This window comes from Epargyreus clarus, unplaced genomic scaffold (genome assembly GCF_041222505.1).
Source record: "Epargyreus clarus isolate Ecla_fem2 unplaced genomic scaffold, WU_Ecla_fem_2.2 ptg000005l, whole genome shotgun sequence".
In the NCBI taxonomy this organism is placed as follows: domain Eukaryota; kingdom Metazoa; phylum Arthropoda; class Insecta; order Lepidoptera; family Hesperiidae; genus Epargyreus; species Epargyreus clarus.
Window position 1 is genome coordinate 3,440,999 of NW_027332213.1, and position 26,903 is coordinate 3,467,901.

Genomic DNA, 26,903 nt, shown 5'->3' on the forward strand with positions numbered 1-26,903 from the left:
AGGCGCTGCTGTGTTCCGGTTTGAAGGGTGTGGTAAGGGAGACAGACTTTTCTGAGGTGTTCCAGCTTAGTCCTCAAGGGTAGCGGCGCATCTGTGAACGACCTCAGGTAGGAATATCTAATCCTATCTGGGGTTGATTACAAATGTCCATGAGCAGCAGTAGCCACTTACCATCAGGTGGACTGCATGCTCGTCTGCTACACCTATATTATAAGAAAATAAACTAATACCTTGCTCAGAAATATTTTTCATCATTTGGATATTTGACTGGCCGGGGATCAAACCCGGAACCTATTGCGCATTAGAACATTATGGTGACCGCTTCGCCACAAGCCGTCAAATCTTAAATTCTTAGTACTGTAAATTCAAAATTGTTCAATATCTTATTTAAAATAATTGAAATTGATTACGCAAGTAAATGGTAATATAACGATATTTATTCGTTAAGCAAGACGACATATTTATGAGAAACAGGTCCAAAGTTGTGGAATTAGTTTAACTTCGGGGGTAGAAGTTTGAGAAAACTGCAAACTTATTAAAGTGATTTGTTGTCCCTAAAATATATTAAAAGTTATAAAATAAATTGATGTCATGAGAAATTCTTATAATGATAAATCACATGCATATTTTTCTTTAACTATAATTTGTGTCACAAGATAAGTCTTTTTACAGGCCATAATTCAGCTTCTTCTTTTCGGAATTGAACGACTTGGCGGTATGGTTACCAAATTGTCACTGACAGGGTTCCGGGTTCGATCCTCGTCAAGGTTGCTGCGTAGTTAAGAAGACTATATAAATATAAAATATAAGTTTATGACGGTCTGTTACAAGCTCTGTGAAGGCTAGAATACAAAGAAGTAGGGAAAAATTAAGAGCTATTATTTTATTAAAAGGTGTAAGATTTTCATACAATAAGGTATAGCTCGCGCCTTTGTAAAGGGAACAGGAAAATTACAAGGAATTTATCGGAGATCAAAGGTAGAGATGAAATGTTGTTACTCTTCTTACAGCTAACTACACACTTTGTAACTTAATCGTAACTTAGCGTAAGGTAACAGTGGCTCGAAATAATAGTGGTTTGAAATTCTTCCTCTGACACTGAGTTCCGGGGTTCGGATCCCGTTACTTTCTCTTAGTTTGTAGCGTATGAGAAATGAATTTTCACTTGATTTAAAGGTAAAGGAAACATCGTAATGATGCGTGTATGCCTGAGTTTTTGCAAAAGGTTAATATGTACACTATTAAGTCAAAATATTTGTACTTGACGGCATAGTTCTTTTTACAATATTGAAGTTCAAACGAACCTACAGTCCAGCTGATGGCAAGTGGCTACCATCGTGGTAAATGGTTGTAACACCTGCAAAAAATCCTATAACCTAAACCGTTTTCACTCTGAGAGAAGATATGCCTAGTAGTGGTACAGTAATTGTCCCTGTATCCCCCTGGTTGAGTACCTTTGGGGATCCCGGTGTCTTACGCAGCACCGAGGATGGCCACCGGGGGGTTTTAGTGTGGTAAGAATTCCACATAACGCTGTGTCGTTCCGTATGTACCCGGTACCTTTTGAAGGTTTTTCTACTCGTTAACAAAAAAAATAGTACAGTATGGGTAAATGAAAATGGACAGTATGAACGTAACTAAAATAAAATAAAAAAGATTTTACACATTTTTTCCACTTGGTACCATCCACACTCGCTTCAACTGTCCAATTAGATTAATATGCAAAGGCTGCAGACGACCACAATAAAAATGCAAATCAGCGTTGAGTGGAATTGAAATAAAAATGAAGTTACTGCAGCGACAGCTCACAAAGTGCATGTGACGTGAAATGGAATCGCAAAGCATTCAAATTTTCTCGAAAAGTGATGCTAAAAATATTTTCGTATAATATTTCTAAATTATTTTAGTATTTTTTTTAAATATAGAGTTAGAATTAGCATGCAGTCTATCTACAGGTAATGACTCATAGACGCCGCTCATAGACGGCTGAATCAATCCCGGATAAGATTACAGTTCGACCTAAGATATAGAGGCGTTGCTACCCCTGAAGACTAAGTCAGAATGCCTCGAAGAAGTATATAGTGACTTTTAAAATAGTATAAAATTTAAAAAAATACATTATGTCGTGTTTTGTTATAGTTAGTGTACTATAATATAATGCTTTATGTACCTACCATCATAGTTCTCGTATTCGTAAAAAATAGGATTAAAATGAATGGTTCTTTTCAAATACATAAGGATTCTACTAGAATCCCTGAGGGAAGCTTTAAATTTAATATGTACTTTCCTATATGATCTCATATCCCGTCCTATGTCCGCTATGCCCTAGGGCACAAAAAGATTGCAGTCTACGCTTTCATGAGTATTAAAGTGCGAAAGAGACGGAATACTTTTATATTAAGATAAAGTAGGACAGATAGCTAGTAACAGCAACTCTACTAAGGAGGTCCAGATCTTATATGTTGAAAACACGTTCGGAACTTAATCACTAGCATTCACAGAGTAGAAAAATAACACGAGGAAATGAACTTATCTAAGAAATATCCATCTGGTTCTCAAAGGTGTTAGTTTCGTCGCGATCTGCATGCATGTGGCATGTATTCTGAGACAAGACCCATGTGGTCTCCACCTGAAAGGGGTTTAGGGTATAGTCTACCACGCTGGCTAAATGCGAAGGTAGTGAAGTCTACTCTTTTGTAATTTTTTAAGAACTTTCAGGCTTGAGAAAGTTCTTTCGTACTCCAAATTTTTTTATAATATAGAGGTAGCAGACGAACTTTCTGAGTGGCTATTGCCGCCCATGGACATCTGTAATCAGCCCCAGATAGAATTAGATGTTCCTACCTGAGGTCTGTCACAGATGCGCCGCTACCTGACGCCTGACGACTAGGCTGGAACGCCTCGCGAAAGTATGTTTCCTTTACCACACCATTCAAATCAAAACACAGCAGCGTTTAACACTGCTGTTATGAGGAAGAAATACGTGTAGCGGTGGTGCCGCCGGAGTCGAACCACAAAGGGTTCTACCGTTTTCCGCATTCTGTCTGCATGTGTATGAAATTTTGTACTGTTCGATTTATGCAATTAGTCAACCCGAGGCGTTCGCAAACAAATTGAATAGACGTTCTATAGAAAATAAGTTATTGCTAGTTGAGTGAGCAAGTTTTCTGCGGTTAAACTCGACATGTTCCCCCAGGCGATCCATTCTCGTGGAATAATTACCTGTCTTCAGCTATGCATTAATCAAGACGTTTAGCTTCGTTCTGTGAAGAAACCCATAAAATTAGCGTTGTATTTGACGTAAAAATGGGTTAATATTTGTATGCAAATGTAAGTAAAACATGGTGGTTTGTAATATGTAGGAGTATGTATTGCAAGAGTATATAGCCTCTATTTCAGTCTTAAAGAAATAAGATCAGTGTTAAGAGCTATGGTAGTGTTTTCATTTAAAAAAATAGTAAAGTGACGTGTAAATGATACGTAAGATTATGTATCCATTGGTAGCATATGTGTGTATATGTATACCATTCTACATGTTGGTAGCAAATTTTTGCAATAACTACGTACATATTTCCGCACGGTACCATACTAATACGAGTATTTCTTATTTAAAATAACTCTATATTCTCCACTATGTAACAAACTATGTAGTAAGAATTGTTTTAAATGTATGTAGTTGACATACTTTACTATAAGTGGACATTTATGATCATTGTTTTTATTCTAATTGCAATCACGATCTTGCCATGTACTAAGGTTGTTCTATTTTTCTTTAACTTAGAAATAAGGCATTATGAAAATTTTTCATTGAACAAGAAACAAAGAAAAGTCTTGAAAAAATATTGAGGAATACCATATTATGAGGTCAATTTGCGTAGTATTCACGAGTTAGGAACTATTTCCAGTCACGTTTACTTAAATCCTAGTCGCACGCATGCCCCTTGCACATGCCACATGCAAAGCCTAAAAAAGAACGGTAATAGGACAGTAATGACAAAATGTATGTATTTAGCGTACTCACTCAACTAACAATAAGTTATTTATGAACGAGTTTCTATAATTATAGCGTATATTGAAAAGTTAATGCTATAAATATACTACACTCTACAGTAAAGTGTAGATCCGATGAGTTTACGAGTTACATGAAGCTGCAAAGAAAAACAAACTTTTCTATTCCAACGCTGAATTATTAATTAACCTGAATTTATAAATGTAGGAATATAACAAACGGTTTCAATGTATAACAACTCAATAAGATTAAGTACTGGCACTTAATTATGTTACGATGTTTATTGTTACGAAAATCTGTGCTAAAGGTTTGATGATATAATGTTAACGTTATGTACACAACATACTTCTTTTATATCGTGTGTTTAAAAACGTTTCCCGTTCTTAAAAATATAAGAAGAAGGTAGAAGATAGAAAATATAATTGTTTAATGATGGTATTAACAAAAGATCGCTTACTAAAAATTGTTTTCTGCTTGCTGTAAGGACCGTTACTCTGCCATTTTTGGTATGGAATATACAATTTGTGTTTATCTGTTATTTTATATAAAAAGTGATTATTTAAAGAGTTAAGTGATGAAGTGAAGTAAATGTTCTCGGTTTATAAAAGTTGTTTTTAATTAATTTCTTGACGAGTTTCCTTATAATATTAATTATAACAGCGTTTTACTTTTTTTGGAGGCGTTTAAGAAAACTGGTGAGTGATTTTTAAAAAAAACTGACAGATCAAAATCACCATAAAGTTGGCTTATAAAAATTCAAGGTAAAAAATATAATTGTACGTATATGCGTACGTACGATACGATATGGTACGATACAATTTGTTATGTTTATTACTTACGTTTTAAATGCTTGACCAAGGATATTTTTTACCTTTAAACCTTCAAAAAAGCCTACAAAAAGTTGCACATGACGGTAATTTCCCATTTCTTTTACCATAAGTACTTAATGGATTACATATCAACTCATTACGAATAGTATACATAGCTATACACTTAACTATACCAATGTACGTATAGATTAATGTCCCTTAAGTGATTAATTACATTAGTACGTGATGCACACATCAATGGCGATGAGTAGACACGTAGGTAATTAGGCTGGGCAATCAGCTTCTATTACTGATAATTAATGGCTCTTGAGGTAGGTACTACGAGTAATTAATACACAACCTATCTTTATAAAAGCGAAAAGATCCGGACTCACTGATTAATCATCGTGAAACTAAACTACTGAAGTTAGAACTATGAAATTTTGTCAATGCTTTCATTTTATGGTGTAAGGTAGGTTAGGTTTTTAATAAAGTACCAAATGAGTATGTATTGATCCTGATGAAAGGTAGTAATTTTCATTAATGTTCAAATATTTATTTAATTTATTTATTTATTTACAATATAATAAATTTACAACTGTGAGCACGAATTTAGCTTGAATATTGTTGAATGAATTAGCTTAAAGATTAATTTGGAAAGACACGTGTCAGTAATTCTTCCTCACCATACCTTTCAAACCAAAATGCAGCAGCTATAAACACTGCCGTTATACTTAAGACAGAATAAGTGATAGTTTGGTGACGGTAGATTTTATTTAGTCTTGAAATATGATGGCTTCCACTTTCCTTTAGACCAAACCTTTATCTTTTTGCCTTTTAACTCAGCTTTTGTATGGGATCAGTACTTAACCCATTGATTTAAATGTTATAGTTACCTTTCGTACCTTCATATAATAGTTATGTTCCATTGAATTTAATTAAATCTTCATCTAAGGATTCTAAGGTCTTAACTAAGTCTTAATCTTAGTAGATCCCATAATCCCTATGAATAGTGGTCTGTAATTCAAACTAGGATTACGGTTATGGATTTAATTAACGATGTTGCTCTCGTCTTAATTGTCTTCACATTTAGTCCATTGAAATGTTACATTTTTTAGGCCTAACCTTGCGTTTTTTAGAGGACGCAATTTTATTTTTTTGAAGTGTAGGGGGGGTCAGTGTAAAGCTAAAACCAAGTTTGTGGGGTCGCCACCCTTGTCACACGGCCGCCATCTTGAAAATAGGGGTTGAAATGGTTTTTACGATATATCTCTTAAACTATTTATCAGATAAAAAAAATATAAACATTCTTTGTTGCAAATTAAATTCTCTACAACTTTGGCCCAGTAACTTTTTGTCGTAGAACAATAAATAAAAAAGTTATAAGCGAAAATGTTGAGAAATTCGAGAAAAGAAATTATATTTTTCGATATAACTTTGTTTTTGATCATTTTACGAAAAAATGATGTCGGACCATCATTTTTTATTAAGTCAATAGCTAAGGATTTACAGCGCTCTGAAGTGAGTACTATTTGTCAGCACTCTTGTACTAATAATGTGTCATCAGTTATTTTTTATTTTGTTATTATATATTTTTTTAATTATTAATTTGGCAATATTATAATAATTAATTATTGACTCTTTTCCTCACCACCCACGAGGTAGAGTCTAGAGGCGCGTTCTTTTTTACGTGGTACCCCCCAATAGGCATAATCCACAGTGATTTTATAAATTAAAACTACTCCGTCCTCAGTCTTTTCCATGGACCAGGCTACGGCTCAGCATCTGATCGGCTTTCTGAAGCAAATACCAGAGTGCGAGAACTGGAGAAGGAAGAGGTGTTAATGTCGGCGGTTCATCAGCAATGTCATTTTCAGTTATTAATTTTGAGTGGGTTGAGAATTTCAGGGTTGCGGGTGGCAAGAGTGGGAGCTCGAACTGTCCAGTAAGCGACGCCGGGAAGGACGGCGGTATGTGTGGTCGCATACCGTCGTGAACACCAGATGGTGTGGGAGGAGCGATAACTGTTCTTCAGGGCAGAGCCCGATCGGGACATCGCGCTAGTCCTCCAAGCGCGATGGCCCGGTTGCGTTTCGTCGGAGAACCCGGGAACTTTTTGAAGGTTTCCCCCTCGTTAAGAAAAGAAAGGTACTAATACAATGTGTAATTGTAAAACAAGACCATTCGAGTACCATTAACCTACAACCCCCGAAGTTCACTAAAGTTTTAACGAATTTAATGAAGCTCAGAAGTTTAAATTCATATCTTCTTAATTTTGTGTTTGATTTTAAAATCATATAAATTTCTATATGGAAATTTGTTTTTGAAACAAATTGAGGTGCTATTAGGTTACCTCATTAAATATTTCAGATTTCAAGTTGTTTGGAATCTAATATTAAATATTGTTTAATAGGAGTAGGAGGAATTTCAGGAGTTTCGCGAAAGAGGATATTTTTGATACTAAATTATATGGTTTCATAAACCAAAAGTTTGAGGTCGGGATTATTGAAAAATATTTATTTCAAATCTTTGGGATGTATCAACATAAGTATTTATAATATTTTAAATAATAAATATTATTACAGATTAAAATTTATACAAATCCATCGACATTTTTGAGTTTATATTAATGACATATTATTGTAATATCAATCTATGACACTACTCATGGCCATAGTAATGTGCTAATCTGACAGCAATTTGTCAGCAATCAGTGTTTCATAAGAAATAAAAATGGTAAAATGATTTAATGTGATTGCAATTTTAATAATGCCGCAGAAAGACAAGCCGAAGATTGCTTCGAAAAGTAGAGTAAATGATACTGAGCAACCGTCAACGTCTACGAAGGTACCTTTAAAGCGCGCATCTTTGCCAACATCATCCAAGAATCCATCACCTGATGGAAAGGTTGCTGTACCGGCAGAACCCGAGATACCATGGCGAAAACGGTGCTGGAACTACATATATGATAAAGAAAATGGTTTGTTTTGTGGCAGGACTTGCAAAAGCTGGTGGTATATGACAGCATACTCAATAATGTACTTATTATTCTTGTGTACGTACACGATGATATTCCTCTACGCATCGCTAACTTTGGTGAAGTTTATGGAGATATACAACGTCGTTGATAAATCGGAGCTTATGACGTATTCAGAGAACGGAATAGGGCTCACAGCGGTCCCGACTTCATTGGATATATTTCCGTTCATTTCTTACACGAGTGGCCAATCAGATGAGTATAATAAATACGTGAAAGTTCTCGATGAGTTCTTAGTGAAGAGACGAAAGCGACAAGTGACTAATTCGACAGATCTAGGGCCGTGTGGTACAGCGCCGTATGGTTATGGAGACGAACCGTGCGTAATCATAAGACTGAATAAACAATTGAGGTGGTCAGCGAAACCTTACAATGCGAGCACGAAAGACCTCCCTAAGGACTTACAGGAGTGGATGCTAAAAGAACAGAAGCTGTGGCTACACTGCGATGGCTATCATTCGTACGATAAGGAACACATTGGGAGGATAAAGTATTATCCGTATCCGCCTGGATTTGATCCGGGTATATTCCCGCTGGACATGCAAAGCGAAACTCCCCTGATAGCGATACAATTATCGAATTTCACTTTAGGGTTGTCACTGGCCGTGGAATGTAAATTGTGCTATGATAACACTGTTTCGTCTGTTACATTTTTATTATACGTCGAACCTAAGAGTAGATCAGTTAGAAATTATTAAATGTAGTAGGTAATTAGATATTATGTTATTGTGAATACAAGTTCTTTTAAAATCCATTTGTTTCCGAATCCGAAGGAATCCGAATGTTTGAACTAGCAAATGAGTTTATAATATATGTTACGCTAGACGCTACTGCAGTTTATTATTAAAAAAATGTTATTTAAAGAGAATAAATAATAGAATAGCTTTACATCCATACTATACTTTTTTTTTGTTAACGAGGGGAAAACCTTCAAAAGGTACCCGGTGCCGTGGGAGCAACACAGGGTTATGCGGGACTCTTACCGCACTAAAACCCCCTCGGTGGCCGTCCTCGGCGCTGCGTGGAGGACTCCGGGATCTCCAATGGAACGCAACTGGAGTCCTCTTAGCGCATTAACCCGTCGGGCTCCGCCCAGGTGAGCTTGACGCTCGCCACACCGTCTGGTGTGCACGACGGTAAGGGTCGCTGGCCGGGCGGTTTGAGCTGCCACTCTTGCCGTCCGCAACCCCGGAAGCCCCCTTTTAGTCGCCTCTTACGACAGGCAGAGGACACCGTAGACCTATTCTGGTCCCGGAACTACAGGGACAATCCCTACTATACTTAAGAAAGATTTAAGTAAATATCTGTACTACATTCAGATGATTAAATAATATATCCACATCAAAGAAAGTTATGTAATTACATATGATTTAGAAAACCTTTTAATCTTCTATTCTGATATTATAATGCAACTTTTTATAAGTTTCGGTATTATAGTTATTTTCAGCGCAAAATGTTTAGGAATCATATTTAACACAATATTTTGGAGTATAAAAATACACAAGCCGTTTTTAAAAAAACGTTTTGCTTTTTTGTCAAACATTTTGGTTCAACACACAAACATTTATTGGTTCAATTTCGGGCACAATGTTTGATAAAAGAAAATAGATACAATAGATAAAACGGACAAAAATATGTCAGATAACATTTACCACAAAAAGAAAATATATTTTTAAATCGTTCGTCCAGATGTCCAACAGAATCCACACAATACTATCTTGAATTGCATTCACCGTGAATCCTCTATAAAGATACATCCATTTTTCGTGGATCTTCCGTTTTTCCTCCTATCGTATTTATTTGAAGGGTTGTGTAAATCGTAATAGATTTCCGGGGGTCTTGCTACATTGGTTACGTGCGTTGACAGCTTCATACGGCGTACTGATTGGCGTAAGGATTTGGTTCAGTAAATGTAAAACCGCTGAGGTGTAAAAATAGAATTGCGTGTGAGGTAAGCATGTAATATGTGAAAGTTGGTATGTTTTTCATACTTTTTCTTTAAAACTAAGCTATTTAAAAATAAAATGAACCAAACTGTAATTGAACAAGCGTATGTGTTGTTTTCCTTTTGTTTGCAATTTTTAGTTTTTTATTCATGTTTCTCCATTGTTTTAATTGTTATATTCCTCATCAACATTTTTTCCTATTTCCCGAAAGTGATGCCAATTGCCATCAGATTTGTTATATTTTTACTTTGTCAAATTCCAAAAAAATCTCTAGTTTTCATCTCTGGTCTACGGCACCCAATAACGGAAAATAAAACTAAATATTGTTACTATTTGCTCGAGCTCGGGCAATAAAATTTCCGCCATATGACTGTAGCGAAAACAAATATTGTAATAAAATACTGCTGAACGGTCGTGTTTAGGAATTTACAAATTGCAGAGACTAGCTTGTGGCTTCGTGCCAATATTAGGCATTAGTCTCAGCGCAAGCTAACAATAGGATACGCGAAATGAAGGGCCTTTTTCTTGTTACGCGGTAAGCCCGCGTGTCTGTGTCACCCGCATGCATGCATTATCCCGTTGCAGACTCTATGCAGTCTAAAAAAGTAGTGATAACCTAGTGCTTGAAACTCGACCTTTCAATCGGGTGCTTGAGTTTCAAAACCCAGACACACATTATCATCATCAATCACATCAACAACCCATTACTGTCCCACTGCTGAGCACGGGTCTCCTTTCATAATGAGAAGGATTACGCCATAGTCTACCGCGCTGGCCAAGTGCGTATTGGTAGACTTCACATACCTTTGAGATTATTTTTATAAATTTCTAAGGTACGCAGGTTTATTCACGATGTTTGCCTTCACCGTTCTAGCTAGTGATAATTAATTTCTAATACTCACATAGCTTTGAAAAATCAGAGGTGCTGCCTGGGATTTGAACCTCGGACCCCTAGATCGAGAGGCCGAGTTTCTTAACCACTAGGCTATCACTGCACTAGACACACATATCGAACTTCAAAATGATGTGTGTATTAGAAATTAATTTTATGTTAAATAAGCAATAGCATACATGAGCTGTCATACAAACTAACGCAAAATACATTTTCCTTATTTCCGTCCTATACATCTTTATTGGCTACTAGGTTTTCTAGAACGTGAACCATATGATAATATCTTATGCAAATTCACAATATACATACTTCTATACTCAATGGCTTAAGCAGTGCGCTGGCTGTCAATTAGGATTAGTTTTATTAAGAAGGTAGATATTGTACGTTGGCATGTGGTATTCTTACTACGTAAAATAGATCTTTCAAGAATTTCAGGATTAAAAATACATGCAGTATGATATAATATGTAGGTACATATTTCGTCTTGTTATGTTATTCATCCATAATCCATGCCATCGGTAATAACCAAGGAGAGAAATGGAGAAGCCATAGAAACACAAAATAATTATATTTTGGGGGCATGTTACTTAATACCAAAATATTTACGAATGTGAAAAACATATTACAATATGAACTTATACACTTATTCCAAAATGCGTATGCGTAGTACATATTTAATTTAATTTCCTTATTCAGGCGCATCTGCGGAGATGAGACTAATGTCCAGAGGTTGGGTTGATCACAGATATTTAGCGACAATTTACCAGTACCTAACTTGGCTATGACAATGATATTGTCAATGTTACCACACCCTCAACCTAGAATACAGCAGCGTAAATACTCCAACTAAGGCAGTATGTGTGAGCGGTGCCGCTACAACCGCACCTAAAGATATGTTTTTACAATGTATATGTGCTATAAACATGATTACTCCATGCGTGCGATGGCTTCCATTCAATTTGGCTCTCTGGGGCGTCTCATTCAATTATCTAGAGAAGATTAATATGACATGTATTTGATCATCTATACATCTATCATACCAATAGATCCATATAAATATGTTTCATATCTATAAGATTGGATAAGCAAACGCACTAGCGGTCCATCTGAAGGTCACTGCCGCCCATGGACATCTGTAATCAAGTCCATATAGAACAATTTCTACCAGAATCCGATCAACTGATCACCCAATTTCATCCACTAGGCTATCACTACTTTCATTCATATACAAAGCATCACTTAACGCAGAAAAAGTTTGGCGTTGTCACCAGCGTCGGCACGCGAAACTTTTTTTTTTATAATATAGTAGTAGCAGAAGATCATGTAGTCCAGCTGATGGTAAGTGGCTACTGCCGCCCGCAGATGTACCGCTCTCCTGAGGACTAAGCTGGAATGCTTATGAAAAGTATGTCTCCCTTACCACACTCTTCAAACCAGAACACAGCAGCGTTTACCACTGCTGTTATGAAGCAGAAATAGATGTGACCGTGGTGCCGCTGGAACCACAATGGGTTACTTTCGTAACTTACTTATAAAAAGGTAACTACTTACAAAAGTATTATTAAACTCTGTTGTAGAAATGATTAACGAATGTTTGGATGGTCCAATTCATCCCCCGGGGAGTTTCATTCAATTATCGTGGAATTGTCATTGCGGCGACACTTCGGGTTGTAATCGAGTGTGGGGCGGAGCTTGACCTTTGATAAAAGGTCACTTTACATTGTGTTGGATTGTAGGAACCGAAAACATAATGTGATGTAATTTAATAAGGCAATTTGTGTTACATGGCGTCCTTTGTCATTATGGTAAACATAACGCACTGGGTTCTGGGTTCGAACCTCTACCCGTTAAACATTTCATTTTAAGTAGATTTTTTTATAATATAGGTGTAGCAGACGAGCATGCAGTCCACCTGATGGTAAGTGGCTACTGCCGCTCATGGAAATCTGTAATCAACCCCAGATAGCATTAGATATTACTATCTGAGGTCGGCCACAGATGCGCCGCTTTCCCTGAGGACTAAGCTGGAACGCCTCGGAAAAGTCTGTCTCCCTTACCACACCCTTCAAAACGGAGCACAGCAGCGCCTAACACTGCTGTTATTAGGAAGAAATAGGTGTGGCGGTGGTGCCGCCGGAGTCGAATAACAAAGGGTTCCCTTCAAAATTCGAAGACTTCTTCAACTCATAGGTGCGATGGATAGACATAAAGAGGATTCCATAACCGCCAAGACCCAAAATAGAAGTTGCATTTCATTGAAATGTTTGCCTGACCCGGTTTGTTATACGAGATAAACCGATACATTAGGAGAGATAGCTTTTTCCTTAGCGCGAAAAATGTATTTGGGGCCACCTTCATGTAGGACTAAGTAATCCTATTTTGGCCTTATTACAGATCCATCAATACCTTAAATATCTTACATTATATATTACTTACATAAGTATATTTATTTTTTGCGCAGTGCAAATCTACATATCGTTATTTAAGAGCACTCTGGCAAATTGTTAGCAAGGAAGTGAAGCAATGTACGAGTATAACTTTTGCTAGTACGAATCGCCGAAGTTATATGTACTCGTACATCCGTCCTCATAAATCTGAACCCTTTTCCTTGATTAAACCACTATTTTCTGCGGATCTTTTGACGGAAGCTCATTTGTTCGTTTGTTTTGTATATTTTTGATGTTATTCTTTGTCGTCGTACTTTGTCATGTTTATATGACTAACCCAGTTGTGACAATTCACGTCATGACATATTTGCATTTGTGATGTATAACGCGTGTAAAATATATCGAATAAGATGGGTCAACATGTAGCCAATGTTATCCTCATATGACTATTTGTAACATTTTCCAGACTTTTCGTATTCCAAAACATAAGTCGATATTTATAGACATTCATAAAATTGTATCCCGAAGGTGATTTTTTAAATTAAAATGTTTTTACCCGACTGCGGAGGGATTTTTTTTTCGGTATAAAGATGCAGTAAGTACCTATATCTATATTTATGTTTTAATTTCTTTATAAAATAATATTCATTAATAAATTTTCCAATTCATTATTTAAGCGCTAAATAAGTAAATTCTAATTATTTCTATTAATATACTTTTGTAAATGGTGATTAAAAATAAAACGATGTCATAAATGTTTACGCAATAATTTTATTGATACGCTAATAATTCATTGATTATTAATTATTTCACACTATCTTAAAGAGTCATTTAAGTAGTGAAGACAGTAACATTCCTTGCCCTACTCCACTTCAGACGAACAAAACTTTAATTAAAATATATTATTATAAATAATTTTATTAACAATTCTTCTCTGCTCTTCTTTAAATATATTTACAGCAAATTACAAATACGTAAAATCAAACTTATGACTTATAGTAAGGCATTGTCCACATGTACACAATTGCGCAATCTTTGTTGGTTTGCACGAATTTTGATCCTAAAAATGCGCGTATCTTGTGTCTTACAAGGCTTGCGTTGCCTTTAGAATTCGATACCATATTTGTATTTATATTTGTGTAGCTTATCTGCGTACGAATAATTGTCGTATATGCTGTGTACAAGTCCTAATAATCCTCGCGTCATTGGTAACGCTTATTGATTGCGTTGTCTGGTTCATCGTTTGAAGTGTTCGTAAATCTGATCTGAATCAACTGATTAAAATTCATTGTTTGCACAGTAGAGTTACATTTAACCACATTCAAAAATGTCATTATTAATATTGTGTAGTAACAATCACGCATATGTAGTAAATACGACATAAAGCGGATTAAGTTGTAAAAGATGACGTGACGACAAATTTAAATGTAAATTTAAACATTGATACCAAAAACCAAATAACATGTCAGATTTCCAAGATCAAAGTTTGCGCAAACTCAATGATTGTGTAATGGTGTTCAGTTGGGACGATACCAGGCGAATGATGAGACCCGACCACAGATAATGTAAAGTCTCCTTATTTGATTACGCAAATGGATCGTACAATTTTGTACTGTCCAAAAGGGCTTTGATTAATTTTGATAATGATAAACTCAATACTGTCCTACTTTTAGATATAATCCCCACACAATGTGAAGAGATTTGGCCATAGTCCATTTAATCCCAGTACGGACCGATATCTATACAATTTATTTGTAAAGATACATACAGATTTCCTCATGAAGTATTTTTGAATTATTAGGTCATCAATTTCCAAATTTAATATCATTTCGGCATGCTACAATCTACATTTTATCATTCACAGATAGACAATTAATTTTCTTCTCGCTTTTAAAACACAATAATAACTAACAAACATATTTCTTAATATATTAAGTGTTCATTATTTTTTACTGTACTACTATTTTACTACTAGTTTATTCTTGAAACAAATAACGCCTCCTTAACCTCAACCTCAACCACAACGCCAATTGTCTATTTTTAGGCAAACTTGCTTTGCCCATTGTACTTATACGGTACAATATATTTACAGTACAATATGGTTTTACAATATATCTGTGGTCTAGTCTTAAGGATTTCTGCGACGGATAATTATAGGTTTAAAGATTTCCATACAAAAAAACAGACACACACAATATCAAGTAGTAAACATACGAAAAGTTTACATAAAAGTGGAACACGTAACGGTACAGCGTAACAAAAGACAGACATTTTATATTAGTATTTAGAATTTAAAATGCTTTTTACTATGGAATACGATACTTCATTGAATATAAAATATAATATATATTTGATAAAAAATATAATATTTGGAAAATATTTCGTTATTTGCGATCGGAGGGCGATCGCACACATAAAAGATCATTTGATAGTCCAATAGAATTATTTCTAATAATTTTAATTATATTTTATATCTCAATAATTTATTATATTTTTAGCTTGTTATCCCATAGCTAAAGCCTAGACTAAGAAAACAGGTTAAGTTATTATCCGTCGCAGAAATCATTCAATTTCATATTTATTTCGGTCAATTGCCATTTGAATACAAGATTAATAAGAATGTCAATTTTAGTTAAGTTAACCTTGTAGGTTTGTTACAATCAAAATACTATTTGTTGCCTAAGAAGTGAGTGTAGTGAGGTGTTTAGATTTTTGTATCGCTGTTCTCTGTCCATCTGTCAATGAAGTTTCGTAGGTATCGGCGGGGAAACATCGTTATATAAAATTATATTACATTCAGATAAAACAACTATCAATTACACTTCTCTATATCAATTCAAGTATATCCATTCCTTATGTCAAGCCTTTTTTATATTATGTGTTGTTATAACTTTTCAATCAACTGTAACATTGAATCAGGGATTCATTGCAATTAAAGAAGAAGTTTTATGTTCCTACTTACAAGTACATTTATCACTTAAATAAAAGCATCTCAAAATACTATGTCCATCTTAAAGTGCCTTACCGCAGTTAAAAACAAAATGTTTAATGACTGCAATTTATTGTTATAAAGGCTCTTTTCAGTGGAAATGGCTTGCTCGTTTACGCCTAAACGCACAAACTTAATGACGGACATTTATTATCTTGTTACAATGTTAAGGAGATGCTATTTTGCTACCAAGTATTTTATGGTTTCAATTGAATGCTTAATAAAATTTGCTACTGAATAAATTTGATTTTACTAGGGAAGCGTTGTGCGAATCGGAAGAAATCTATTAAATTAGATCTATTAATTTACAGTAACCGTATTTAGGCTTTCCATTTAGAGCGGCTGATTTTCTTTAGCGATTCTAGTTATGTCAAGTTCCGTGGCTTATAGTCACCTGCCTCCATACCTACCCGGAACATTAAATTTCTACATAAGCGAACCTTACATGTGCCTTTAAACTAGAGAGTATCGTAGTTTCGTCTATGACCCTTACTCCGGCTATTAATATTCAATCTATCACCAATCAATTGACAAATTCTGCCTACTAGAAATAACTGGCATTAGTAGCTAAACCCGATTTGGTGTGGTTTGATGCTTGCCTGAAAAATTGAATTTGAGAGATGTTTTAACTGAGTGTATGTAATATTTCGTGGCGGTAAAATAGTAAGTCGAGAATTTTCAGACATAATGCACAGAATACATCTCCACATGACACATGCTATAAGGAAGAAATGATGTCTCGACACAAAAACTAATAGGCGAGCTACCTTCATTATCTATTGATATATTCCAAAATCCAAATTCTGATATCTATTTAAACGTTTATTAATTTTATTTAACTTTAAGAACTTTATGAAATTATTACAATTAATATACATTCTAGGCATTGTTACAATTAAAACACTAAATTTTAATTATAAGGCATTGAACAAATTAACCTAATATTTAAAATTGACATTCTCAATCAAGAAGTTACACTATAAGCTGCAAGTATTTATAATACAATTACATTTTGCTATACAATTCCCGTTAAGATCAGCAATATTCATCGTAGGCTTATCAAAAATAGAAGGATTAGAGTAATATATATCACAAAATATATTCATTGTTACGACTTCGCTTTTCTTTCCAATACCAGATGTAGTTTAGAGAAAGTAGCTGCTGGAATACATTATACAAATTCCAATAATATCACTAAGGGACTTGCTTATTCGCGACCGAGTAAACAAAATAATTTAGGTACTTATTCAGTACCTTTTTACAGCTGTATTTTTAATTGATATTTTTAACAAAGATAATCTTTATACGTCAAAGAAAATGTTCCATTTTTTTCTAATATTTCAAAATTATTACTGTGTTGGAATCGTTATTTATCTATTAAATTTCTATATGAAACAAACAATTATCTTATTACTGTTTTATCACAACTACCATTAATACAGCTTTCTATATCTTATTGAAACAATGAACTTATGTACAAAGTATTGGTTATAACTGATATTTATATTTAAGTTTATATGCTTCAACTTTTATAATATCGACTTAAATTTTTAGTGCTTTTTATTAACTCGTCGGCAAGTAAGCAAGTCGGTAAAGGAACAATTGTTTTGGCTACGGTCGATAAAAAAGTTTACATGAGCTATTATACAAAATTCTACATTAATTACTATCCTGTTTATAATACTGATATTTGAGTTTTTAGAAACAGAGTTAGTGGGAAATTCAGAAAGAAGAAATTAAACTTTATATTTAATTTCATTTTGAATTTTCGTGACATTGCTTTTAATTCTACTATCTTTAAGTCTGTAAACACCTGATTACCTAAGTGTATTCTAAAGTTTGTTGAATTAAGAATATTAAAATGGTATTGAAAACAAAAGTCAACTGGTAGGTCTCACACAACTTTCTTTATGGACCACTGAAGAGGTATTCCATTGTTCACACGTCACCTACATAGAGATTTAATCAGATCTAGTCATGCATAGCTATTAAAGACGGAAAATGCTCCTGAAATGCAACTGTAACTAGCGTGCATTCTAAATTTAACAAAAAATCGTGATTATCAATTGGAATAAAGAGATTTCAGAAAGGAGATAAACCTGTTATCGAAAGAAACCGAATTAAACGTCATAAGAACTGTACACAATAACCTTCCCCTATATTAACAATATAACCAGCAATATAGCCTTGAAACCTTTAAATTCAGTCGATAAAACTCTAATTAATATATTTTAATGACATATCTTACAGCATGCTCCGTAGATACAATAATAGCTACCGACATATAGAATTATGTAATAAAATATTTTTATTAAACAAGATAACCAGATAGACTTTGAAAACAGCTAAACAATTGAAAATTTAGAGAATCAATATAATGCAAGATCTTACTCTGAATATTATAAATAGGTATTTAGGATAAAAATTTCAGGTAAAGCTTTGTATAAAGATAAGTCTAATGAAACTATTAGATTAGAGGACGATTTAAAAACAGCTACGTCTATGGAAAAGTTTAGAGAACTAACTAAAAGGAGAATATTTTCCGATGAACAAGATATAAATGATCAGATTAATTCTAAAGCTATGCTCTAATACACAAACGAATACATCTATAAAATGATAATTATCATTCCTCTTAACAATGGACGAACACATCATTCGAGCGTATGCAGTCTACTCAGGCAATCGAGTCATTGCTTCATATGGACTTATCTTAAGCGTCTTAGGCACTATCCATTCCGATGACCGTCCGTACACCACACAAGATGCAAAACTAACGTTCTCTGCAACCCTTATTTCATGTCATATATTAACTGAAGTCCACGGATCCTTCATTATCCTTAGAATATACAACTGAGATTTAGTTTGCGATTTTCAAACAACGAAATTGGTATCTGATGTGAATTTATTACTTATTTTTTGTTCTAATTGCATTTGGTAACTCGCTAAACTGTTTCTGAGAACAATTTTGGGTACCGATTTGAAATTTGCAAGTTAGTTAATCTGCATAATTATTTCATTCATATCAGAGTTTTGCATCCGGAATAGTGTAGACCTCCAATATGGATGGATCGTACATAATTTTAAATTCGACGTAAATGCAACATCTACACACACATTAAGTGCACTTCCACACAAGTGTTTACAAAATTAACACTCCCAACACTAACGCATATCAACGTTGAATACACTAATACAATCTGGACAATAATCACAGAAAGTTCATTCTGTACCCTTAGTATGAGTTTTTACGTTTTTACAAAAATGACTGTTGTATTTGTTTACGTATTTTCTATACCTTTCCATTCAGTTCTGAGACAGTCCGCTAGAGGTGCTGATTGGAAATGTATGGGCAATTTCGTTAACAATTAAAAAAACAGTCATTTTGTGAAAACGTAAAAACTCATACTAAGAGTACTGTAAGGCAGTGCACGAAATGCGTAGAACATCAGATACTGTAACTTAAATACACGTAAAGGGTTAAGTTTAGGATTTCAAACATAAGGAGCTATTGATATTTCCATGGTAATATTTTAAGACTCAATCCCTTGAGATCACACTTCGGCTTTAAAAGATAAATCACAATTTGGTAGGCTTCACTAGACTTTTATAGCGATCACTTACTTAAAGTCATCTTACGTCACCTCTAACAAATTTCACTTGTCCATCGATTAACATCACATTTAAAAACTTGTTCGATTAACGACTACACTACATAGGATTTGGCTACTCGGGATCATACCCAGAAGATGCTAATTGTAGGCCACAGAAACAGGTACAGTTTACTTCGAGTTGAAAAGATATCACTAAACATCTCACTCATTTCTGGTTCTATTTCAAATGAGATTCTTCAACATCCATAAATATTTTTTCATCTTTTCAAATATCAAAAAATCTTTTTGACGAAACGAGTTGTCTGTCCAAATTTAGAACTGGTATAATCTTGATAGTAAAAGATTGAATTCCTCGTAGATCCCAAGAAGCCAGAACAAGCCTCATATGTATAAGTAAGTCAAAATCGTCATGACTATAATTATGTACAGGTTTGGTGATTTCCAAAATCCTCGGCTCCAACTGCAATCTAAATCTCTTGCTATTACCTGTGAAAGAACAAAATGTTTGTAATGATACGAATATTAGTTACAATAAGACGATTTGCTAACATAGGATAATTCCGAATCAATTTTTATAAAATTATGAACTTGATCAATTTGCCCAAACCTTTAGTCTAAGTCACTGTAGGAGAAAACATGGCCTGGTAAAATGATACATAATGCAACATCTATCAATATTATAATTCACCTAAACCTTATTTACATTTGCCATGAAGAAATTAAAATATTAAGAAATAAATTTCTAGTCGTAAATCTCATATTCATGATCCGTTACTATTCGTACATTGACTTAAATAATGTGAATTGGCTTTATAATGCTGAACTTAACAACATTACTCATAAATTTCAGAATGAAGATCATCCAAAAGAACATAGGTATATACTTACATCACTTAAGGTTCTATTGTCATACGAAGGGCATCGAGCTATTCGTACGTCATCACGTGTTGCCACACAATTTGATGGGCCTTCGCAGAGATACTGTCTACGTTTACGATCCCAAGCTTGTATCCACCTTATAACAAATTATTAAACTTATTAACAAAATATTAAACTCCACCTAATAAGGGAGAAGGAGTCATATGGCAATAGTAACATGAAGTTATTTTATAACCAAGATCCAATAGTATTGTAAATTTTATTTGAAATTAGTTATGTGCCTGAATTTATTAATGAGAAATATCAGAAAATATAACATTCTAAGTGAATTTCAACAAAAAAGCATGTTTGTGATATTTCCCTTTAGTTTGTTGAACAAAGATTCTACTAATTATTCTTTTAAAGTCGTCTATAAGTAGGTAATTAGTATTAGTAATGTGTCTTACCCAATTCCACAGTCACATTCTAAAGGATTCCCAGCGACCAGAATGTCGTGAAGGAATAATGTGTTCGGTACTCCTGGCCACTCCCTCTGTGCTGGATTTGGCGCTCTCGTCACATAATTATTTCTTAGATCCAGTGTTAGGTTCTTTATACGACCAGGTCTCCAAAACACTTCACTGGGTATTTCTTCGACACTAGTATTGTATATTGTGAGTCTTAAGACCTTGGATTGGACACCCTAAAACAAAAACGTTTTGAATTTCCGATGGTGACTTCGAATTTTTCTTTATTTTTCAGTTTAAAAAATACTTACACTTAGTATCCATTGAGATAGATGTCTCAAGGGTTTTCCTGTCAATGTAATATTACTCAGCTTACACGGCAAAGGGCCACCTAACTCCCTGCCGAGGTCAGTTTGAGTATTATCGACTTCTATCAAAAGGTTTTCTAGTGCTGCATTATTTGCCAGCATTTTAGGTACGCTAAAATCTCTAACGTTACTATAGGCTGTAATTTTAAGTGTCCTTAATCCATACATTTTACTGAAAACACCATGCTGCAAATAAAAATTAAAAAATATATTAAGTATGAATTTGGGAATCGCCAATAGAAAGACGTTAAATAAATAACAAGGAGAATATTTTCTTTAAAACAAAATAAGTAAATAAATGATATTCTTACCTCTAATATACTCAATCGAAGGCGAGTAACGTCTAGATATTCCAAGCGTGGAGATACGCCGTATAAACTGGTATTCATAAGAGCTGAGATGGGATTTCCAGATAATGAAAGCCAGCGGAGATCGTTCAAAGAATGTGTCGCCTAGAAAAAGTTGAAAAAAATAAGTAATCGTAGTGATTTAAGGTAGTTATAGGATTCTGTGAGATTAAATATTGTTCACTAGTAGATTTTTTCCGGCTAATCGGAGGGACATCAAGAGTAAACTCCATTATACTGTTTGTGCAGATAAATAAAATTCTGCAGGCACTTTAGGTTTTCTAAGATATAATAAAAATGAAAAAATAGCACTTACCACCGGTACTTTAGTAAAATCGTTGTATGACAGATCTAAAATTCGTAGCCGTGTCAAATTGCTTGTAGTATCCGGCAAAATGGATGGAAGATTGTTGTACGAAACATCCAAACTCTTAAGTTTTGGCAACGGCATTGATGGTAGCTGAAAACAAAATAGATAATAAAAAATATAATTATTTACATTTCCTACCATTAAACATAAAATTATTTAAATAAGTTGTGACGGCCCCTTTCCAAAACTCGTCAAGAGATGGCGCTACATGTACCTAAATCACGCTATCGAAGTTTTCTGAAAATCTTGCATTTGTACAAGCTCGGAAATGAAACTGACTGAGCCGTTTCCGGGCATGATCACCTAGCCCGGTAAGAGATTTCCGTCAGTTGCGGGAAATCGCCACCAAGTTATTCATATTCATAACTTTTATTTTATTCATTTACTTACAGCTTTTAAGCTGACGTTCTTTAATCCCAAATGTGACAATCTTCTCTCCAAACCCTTGAACATGCTATTGCCTCGTTCTCCATTGTTGAAGGGATAATTATTACTAAGATCCAGCCAGCGTAATCTAGGTAACGCTGCGAATGATCCTCCTTCGATCCTCACGAGGTGGTTATTCGATAAGTCCAGCCAGGCGAGAGACTGAAATTACGAAATCTATTTTGAATTTTGAAGAAAGAGATAAAATAAGATCAAAATTTTTAATTTTGTTTAATTTAAATAGCAATAAAAATCTGCACCTAATTCGAAAAGAATCAATGAAAAATATGCAAAGAAAACTAAATACTGTACGGAATACATTGGTAATGGTATAGGTCTGACAAAAACAAATGTCGCAATTGTAGTAAAATTTGGAAAATATAACTACAAGTCAAATTAAGTTAAAAATAAATCTATCTACAAAATATGCAAAAATACAAAAGCACATGCGTCTTAGCAGAATGTACATGATGCATTCAGATAAAATATATCACTAAAAATCAAACCAAGCATATTAAGTAATTACTTAAACTTTTCTCGTTTAAGTATTGTCTAAATTGGTTAGAAAACCTATTAAACCCAATGCAATGAAGTAATATTTTGCAAGGAGTTAAAAAACAAACTTTTAGTAGCATCTAATTTTTTCAAAAATCCTCTTGCATCATCTACGACTTCTAAGATTCGGTCTACCTTGTACAGGATATTCTGCGGGTATTGTTTTTTTTGGTGAAATACTCTGGTGTGATCTCGTCTAGCGGTGTGGTACATGTACTCATCGCTGTAGTCGGGCTCCTCGGGCCAGTACTCTCCCAATTCAGGGTTCTGGCAACATGCGGGGACGGGATAGTTAGCTTAACTACTACGCTAGCTCTACATTCTTGGTTAGTACAATCAGGTTTGATGCTCCCAAAGTTGTAGGAACTAGTGTTTTCTGTGAATCCAGCACTTATGTTAATATCCTCACGTTTAATATTCATAAAAATATGATGATTGTTTTTGATCCAAAGATAGTTTCTGACTTTTTGAAATATATCTAATATGAAAAAGACTATGTATGTATAACGTCATTTAAATAACAAAGTTTTAAGTATTTAAATAGTAATGCATAACTTAATGTTTCAGACGCACAGAAAACAGTAAACCTTAAACTTATCCAAACAACACATTACAGATAAATAGAAGATCCACATATTAGACAATAAATGTACATACTTATATTTACATATTTATTTATGAAATTTACTTATATAATTTAGGAAATAGTTAATTTTAAACCAATGTTCTTCATAGTTGGAATAAACCAGGCTGTTAGTATCGAAACTACAAAATTTTACACTATTTTTAAACTTTGTGTAATATAAAATAAAACATACCCTGAATCGTTGAACAAAATCAGAAAGAGAAATAGCAGGAATTGTGTTTCCACTGAGGTCAAATTCCACCAAATTCCCTGCAGCAGCCGCAGATAGCGAATTCGTTGGTATCCTCGAGAGTTCGTTCTCAGATAGATCTAGGCTGTAGAAAAATACAATTTTATATTAGGTACATGCATTTTGTCATAGCATTTTAAAGGTAGTAAATCAGAACAGAATCGATTACCAATCAGCATTATTTATTTTAAATAAAAATTGTAATTGATTATTTCATAACATATCCCTCTATACAACAAGGGAGAAATTGATAATATAATAATTAATCATTTTCATTAAAAATACTAATAAAATAATACATAATTTTATATTACCGTTCCAAAGCAGGTGACGGTATCAAATTTTCAGCTAAATTTTTAAGCCGATTGTGTGAAAGATCAACAAACGTGAGAGCCTGCATATCATGGAACACTTGAACGGGCAGCTCGATCAGATTATTGTGAGACAAATTGATTATCTGCAATCGAAATATTCATAAAACATTAAGGATTTACATACACATGATAAAGAAAATACAAATAATGTAGGTCATACTGTCGATCAATTCGTAAATACGTACAATGTACATTATAATCTCACCTGTAAATTCTTAACTTTCTTGAAACAATCATATTCCATGTGGAAAATCTGATTGTGAGATAAATCTAGATATTGCAGCATTAACATTGACCCAAATACTTCCCTTGTAATGTTTCGTAACAGGTTATGTGAGAGATGGAGCTCTGACAAAGTTAGGTCAGCATGTCTGAAAGAACATTATGTACAGTAAAATAATACTTCATAGTGGAAAAAATATCTCTTGCAAAGTCATAATATATCACTTGTATATGAACCTTACCTGAAATAGTACGGTGCGATGTAGGAAACATTATTGTGAGAGAAGTCCAAAACTCTAATATTCACTGAAACAGTGCCAAGACCTGAAAGAGTAAGGTTTTCATGTAAAGGATGAATATTGACGTTGAAACACTAGAAATTGTTAAAATATATAATTAAAAGAATAAAGAACAACAAATAAATTAAATTATAATTTAGAAACAAAAGAAGAAAGATAAAAGGTACTTACTTATAGTGAAAAAAGCTTTGAAAAAGAAAAAGAAGGAATGAAAAAGTACAGAGAAGCGGTAACAGGTATTAAAAAAGAGAAAAGCAATAAATAATTATAGAAATATTAAAACATATGAACAATAATTAAACGTTTTAACAACAATAACAATTTTATTTAACATATTTTTAAAATCAACAAAAATAAAACTTACTTTGAGCTTTCGGCGGAGGATAGAAATTTGAAGTAAAGAAACTTGGTGCATTTGAATCTGTTAATGCTATAATTCTGTTATAAGACACATTGACTTTTAGTGCAGTAGCTGATCCCACTTGATCGAATATAGAGAATTTAAAAGTCTCCAGTCGATTGAAGGATATATCCAACCTAAAATGAAACCACAAAATGAACCAAGACCATTAATAACAAAATAATGTTAAATTCCAATCGTTGCTATGGAACTTAGAAACACATTAGAGAGACTGATTGACTTATTGAATTATACAAAATATCAACACTCACTCTTTAAGAGCTGGTAGATTTTGGAATGCTTCTTCAGAGATTTCATCGATTCTGTTTCCTCTAAGCTTAATCGTTTTCAAATTATCAAGACTCGTGAAAGCTCTTCTTTGTATCAGTTGTATTAAATTGTCTTCGATTAAAATCTCTTGCAACTCCCTTAAGTCTACGAAGGTATGCATAACGATTTGATTCATTTTGTTTAGAGACAAACTAACTGTTTCTAACTGTCTGTGGATATCACCCTGCAATGAAATTTGAATTATTACTCAATTTTGTTATATTATTACAAATGCATTAATGAATTTACCAACTAATATAACAATTAGTATAGATATATATTACACCAATAAAGCTGGTAGACTTGTTACTACATATGTCTGAGTTTTAAGTCTAGTCTAAAGTATACTAACTTTATTTATAGTTGTTACTCTTTCTATTTTATATTCATGAGATGCTGTTATGCACTACATTACTGATAAAATGACTATATATGGCAAGATTTCTTAATAATTCGGTCATCAGTCATTTATTACCTGTAGAGTTCCTTTGGAGAAGTGATCTATTCGATTGTCTTGCAGATTCAATATTTTTAGCTTATAGAGGAAATGAAAAGATGTATCCGGAACGTTCTTCAGTTTGTTATTACTAAGATCCAAATACTGCAGCTCTATTAATGCCTTCAGTGGTTCGAAAGGAAGGATCTTCACTTCATCAGATAAACCATTCGCCATTTTCAATGTCGTCAGACTATGTAACTGGAAAGTAGAGGACAAAAATGTTTCAGAATAAAAATAAAATAAAATAAAAAAGAAATAAAAAATAATGCACTTTTAATAAAACATAATGCACGTTGATTGGACATATTAACATAAAAAATTATAAATTGGAATTATTTATAATCTTCGTAGACTTATAGACATAGACTTCGTAGACGTATTTTTAATGTGTTTTTTTAGTTTTCTTATATTTCAATTAATTATGTTAGTACTACAAGCATTATACAGAAGGAAATTTAGGTAAGCTTTTGACGATTAAAAGTACTTATACATACCTCGGCAAAAGCGAAAGGATCTATGAATTCGATGTTATTTTCCGATAGATCCAATGTTTTTATTGTTCTTACGTGTTGAAATGCACTCGCCTCTATTCGCAATACGGTGCTACCGAAAATCTTCAGATCTTCCAGTTCAACGCCATATTCAAGGAAATCTTCTGCGGTGATACTTCGTCTTATCAATTTGCTGACTGCCAAGAATCGTAAGGACCGCATCCTGCAATACAGAAATATTACAAATAAATAAATAGCTTACTTCATACGTGATTACCTATTTACATAAAATAAAAGTGGGTGGTCATGTTTCAGTGTGTAGCTTAATCCGCAATAGGG

At 33.8% G+C, this 26,903-nt stretch overlaps 2 protein-coding genes across 4 annotated transcripts in view; one reads left to right on the forward strand and one right to left on the reverse strand.

Moving 5' to 3' along the window:
* Positions 1–7,500: 7,500 nt before the first annotated feature.
* LOC140757746 (sodium/potassium-transporting ATPase subunit beta-1) lies at positions 7,501–8,847 on the forward strand. The gene has a single exon (XM_073093623.1). The coding sequence runs from the start codon at positions 7,588–7,590 to the stop codon at positions 8,551–8,553; it is 966 nt and encodes a 321-aa protein (XP_072949724.1). The 5' UTR covers positions 7,501–7,587; the 3' UTR covers positions 8,554–8,847.
* An 8,532-nt stretch (positions 8,848–17,379) lies between these two features.
* chp (leucine rich repeat containing G protein-coupled receptor chaoptin) overlaps positions 17,380–26,903 on the reverse strand; it is a 74,655-nt gene continuing 65,131 nt past the window's right edge. Inside the window, exons 11-26 of one of the 3 annotated variants that reach the window (XM_073093874.1) lie at positions 26,568–26,787; positions 26,050–26,271; positions 25,517–25,758; positions 25,209–25,381; positions 24,788–24,851; positions 24,529–24,694; positions 24,264–24,406; positions 23,893–24,034; positions 23,210–23,341; positions 22,484–22,681; positions 22,040–22,183; positions 21,688–21,828; positions 21,320–21,562; positions 21,009–21,244; positions 20,572–20,698; positions 17,380–20,169 (exon numbers count right to left, since the gene is read on the reverse strand). In XM_073093874.1, coding sequence (XP_072949975.1) covers positions 20,065–20,169; positions 20,572–20,698; positions 21,009–21,244; positions 21,320–21,562; positions 21,688–21,828; positions 22,040–22,183; positions 22,484–22,681; positions 23,210–23,341; positions 23,893–24,034; positions 24,264–24,406; positions 24,529–24,694; positions 24,788–24,851; positions 25,209–25,381; positions 25,517–25,758; positions 26,050–26,271; positions 26,568–26,787 — 2,698 coding nt within the window. In that variant the 3' untranslated portion in view covers positions 17,380–20,064. Of the gene's footprint in view, positions 20,170–20,571; positions 20,699–21,008; positions 21,245–21,319; positions 21,563–21,687; positions 21,829–22,039; positions 22,184–22,483; positions 22,682–23,209; positions 23,342–23,892; positions 24,035–24,263; positions 24,407–24,528; positions 24,695–24,787; positions 24,870–25,208; positions 25,382–25,516; positions 25,759–26,049; positions 26,272–26,567; positions 26,788–26,903 lie in introns of all 3 variants that reach the window. The other 2 variants (XM_073093873.1, XM_073093875.1) reach the window with 2 other exon arrangements.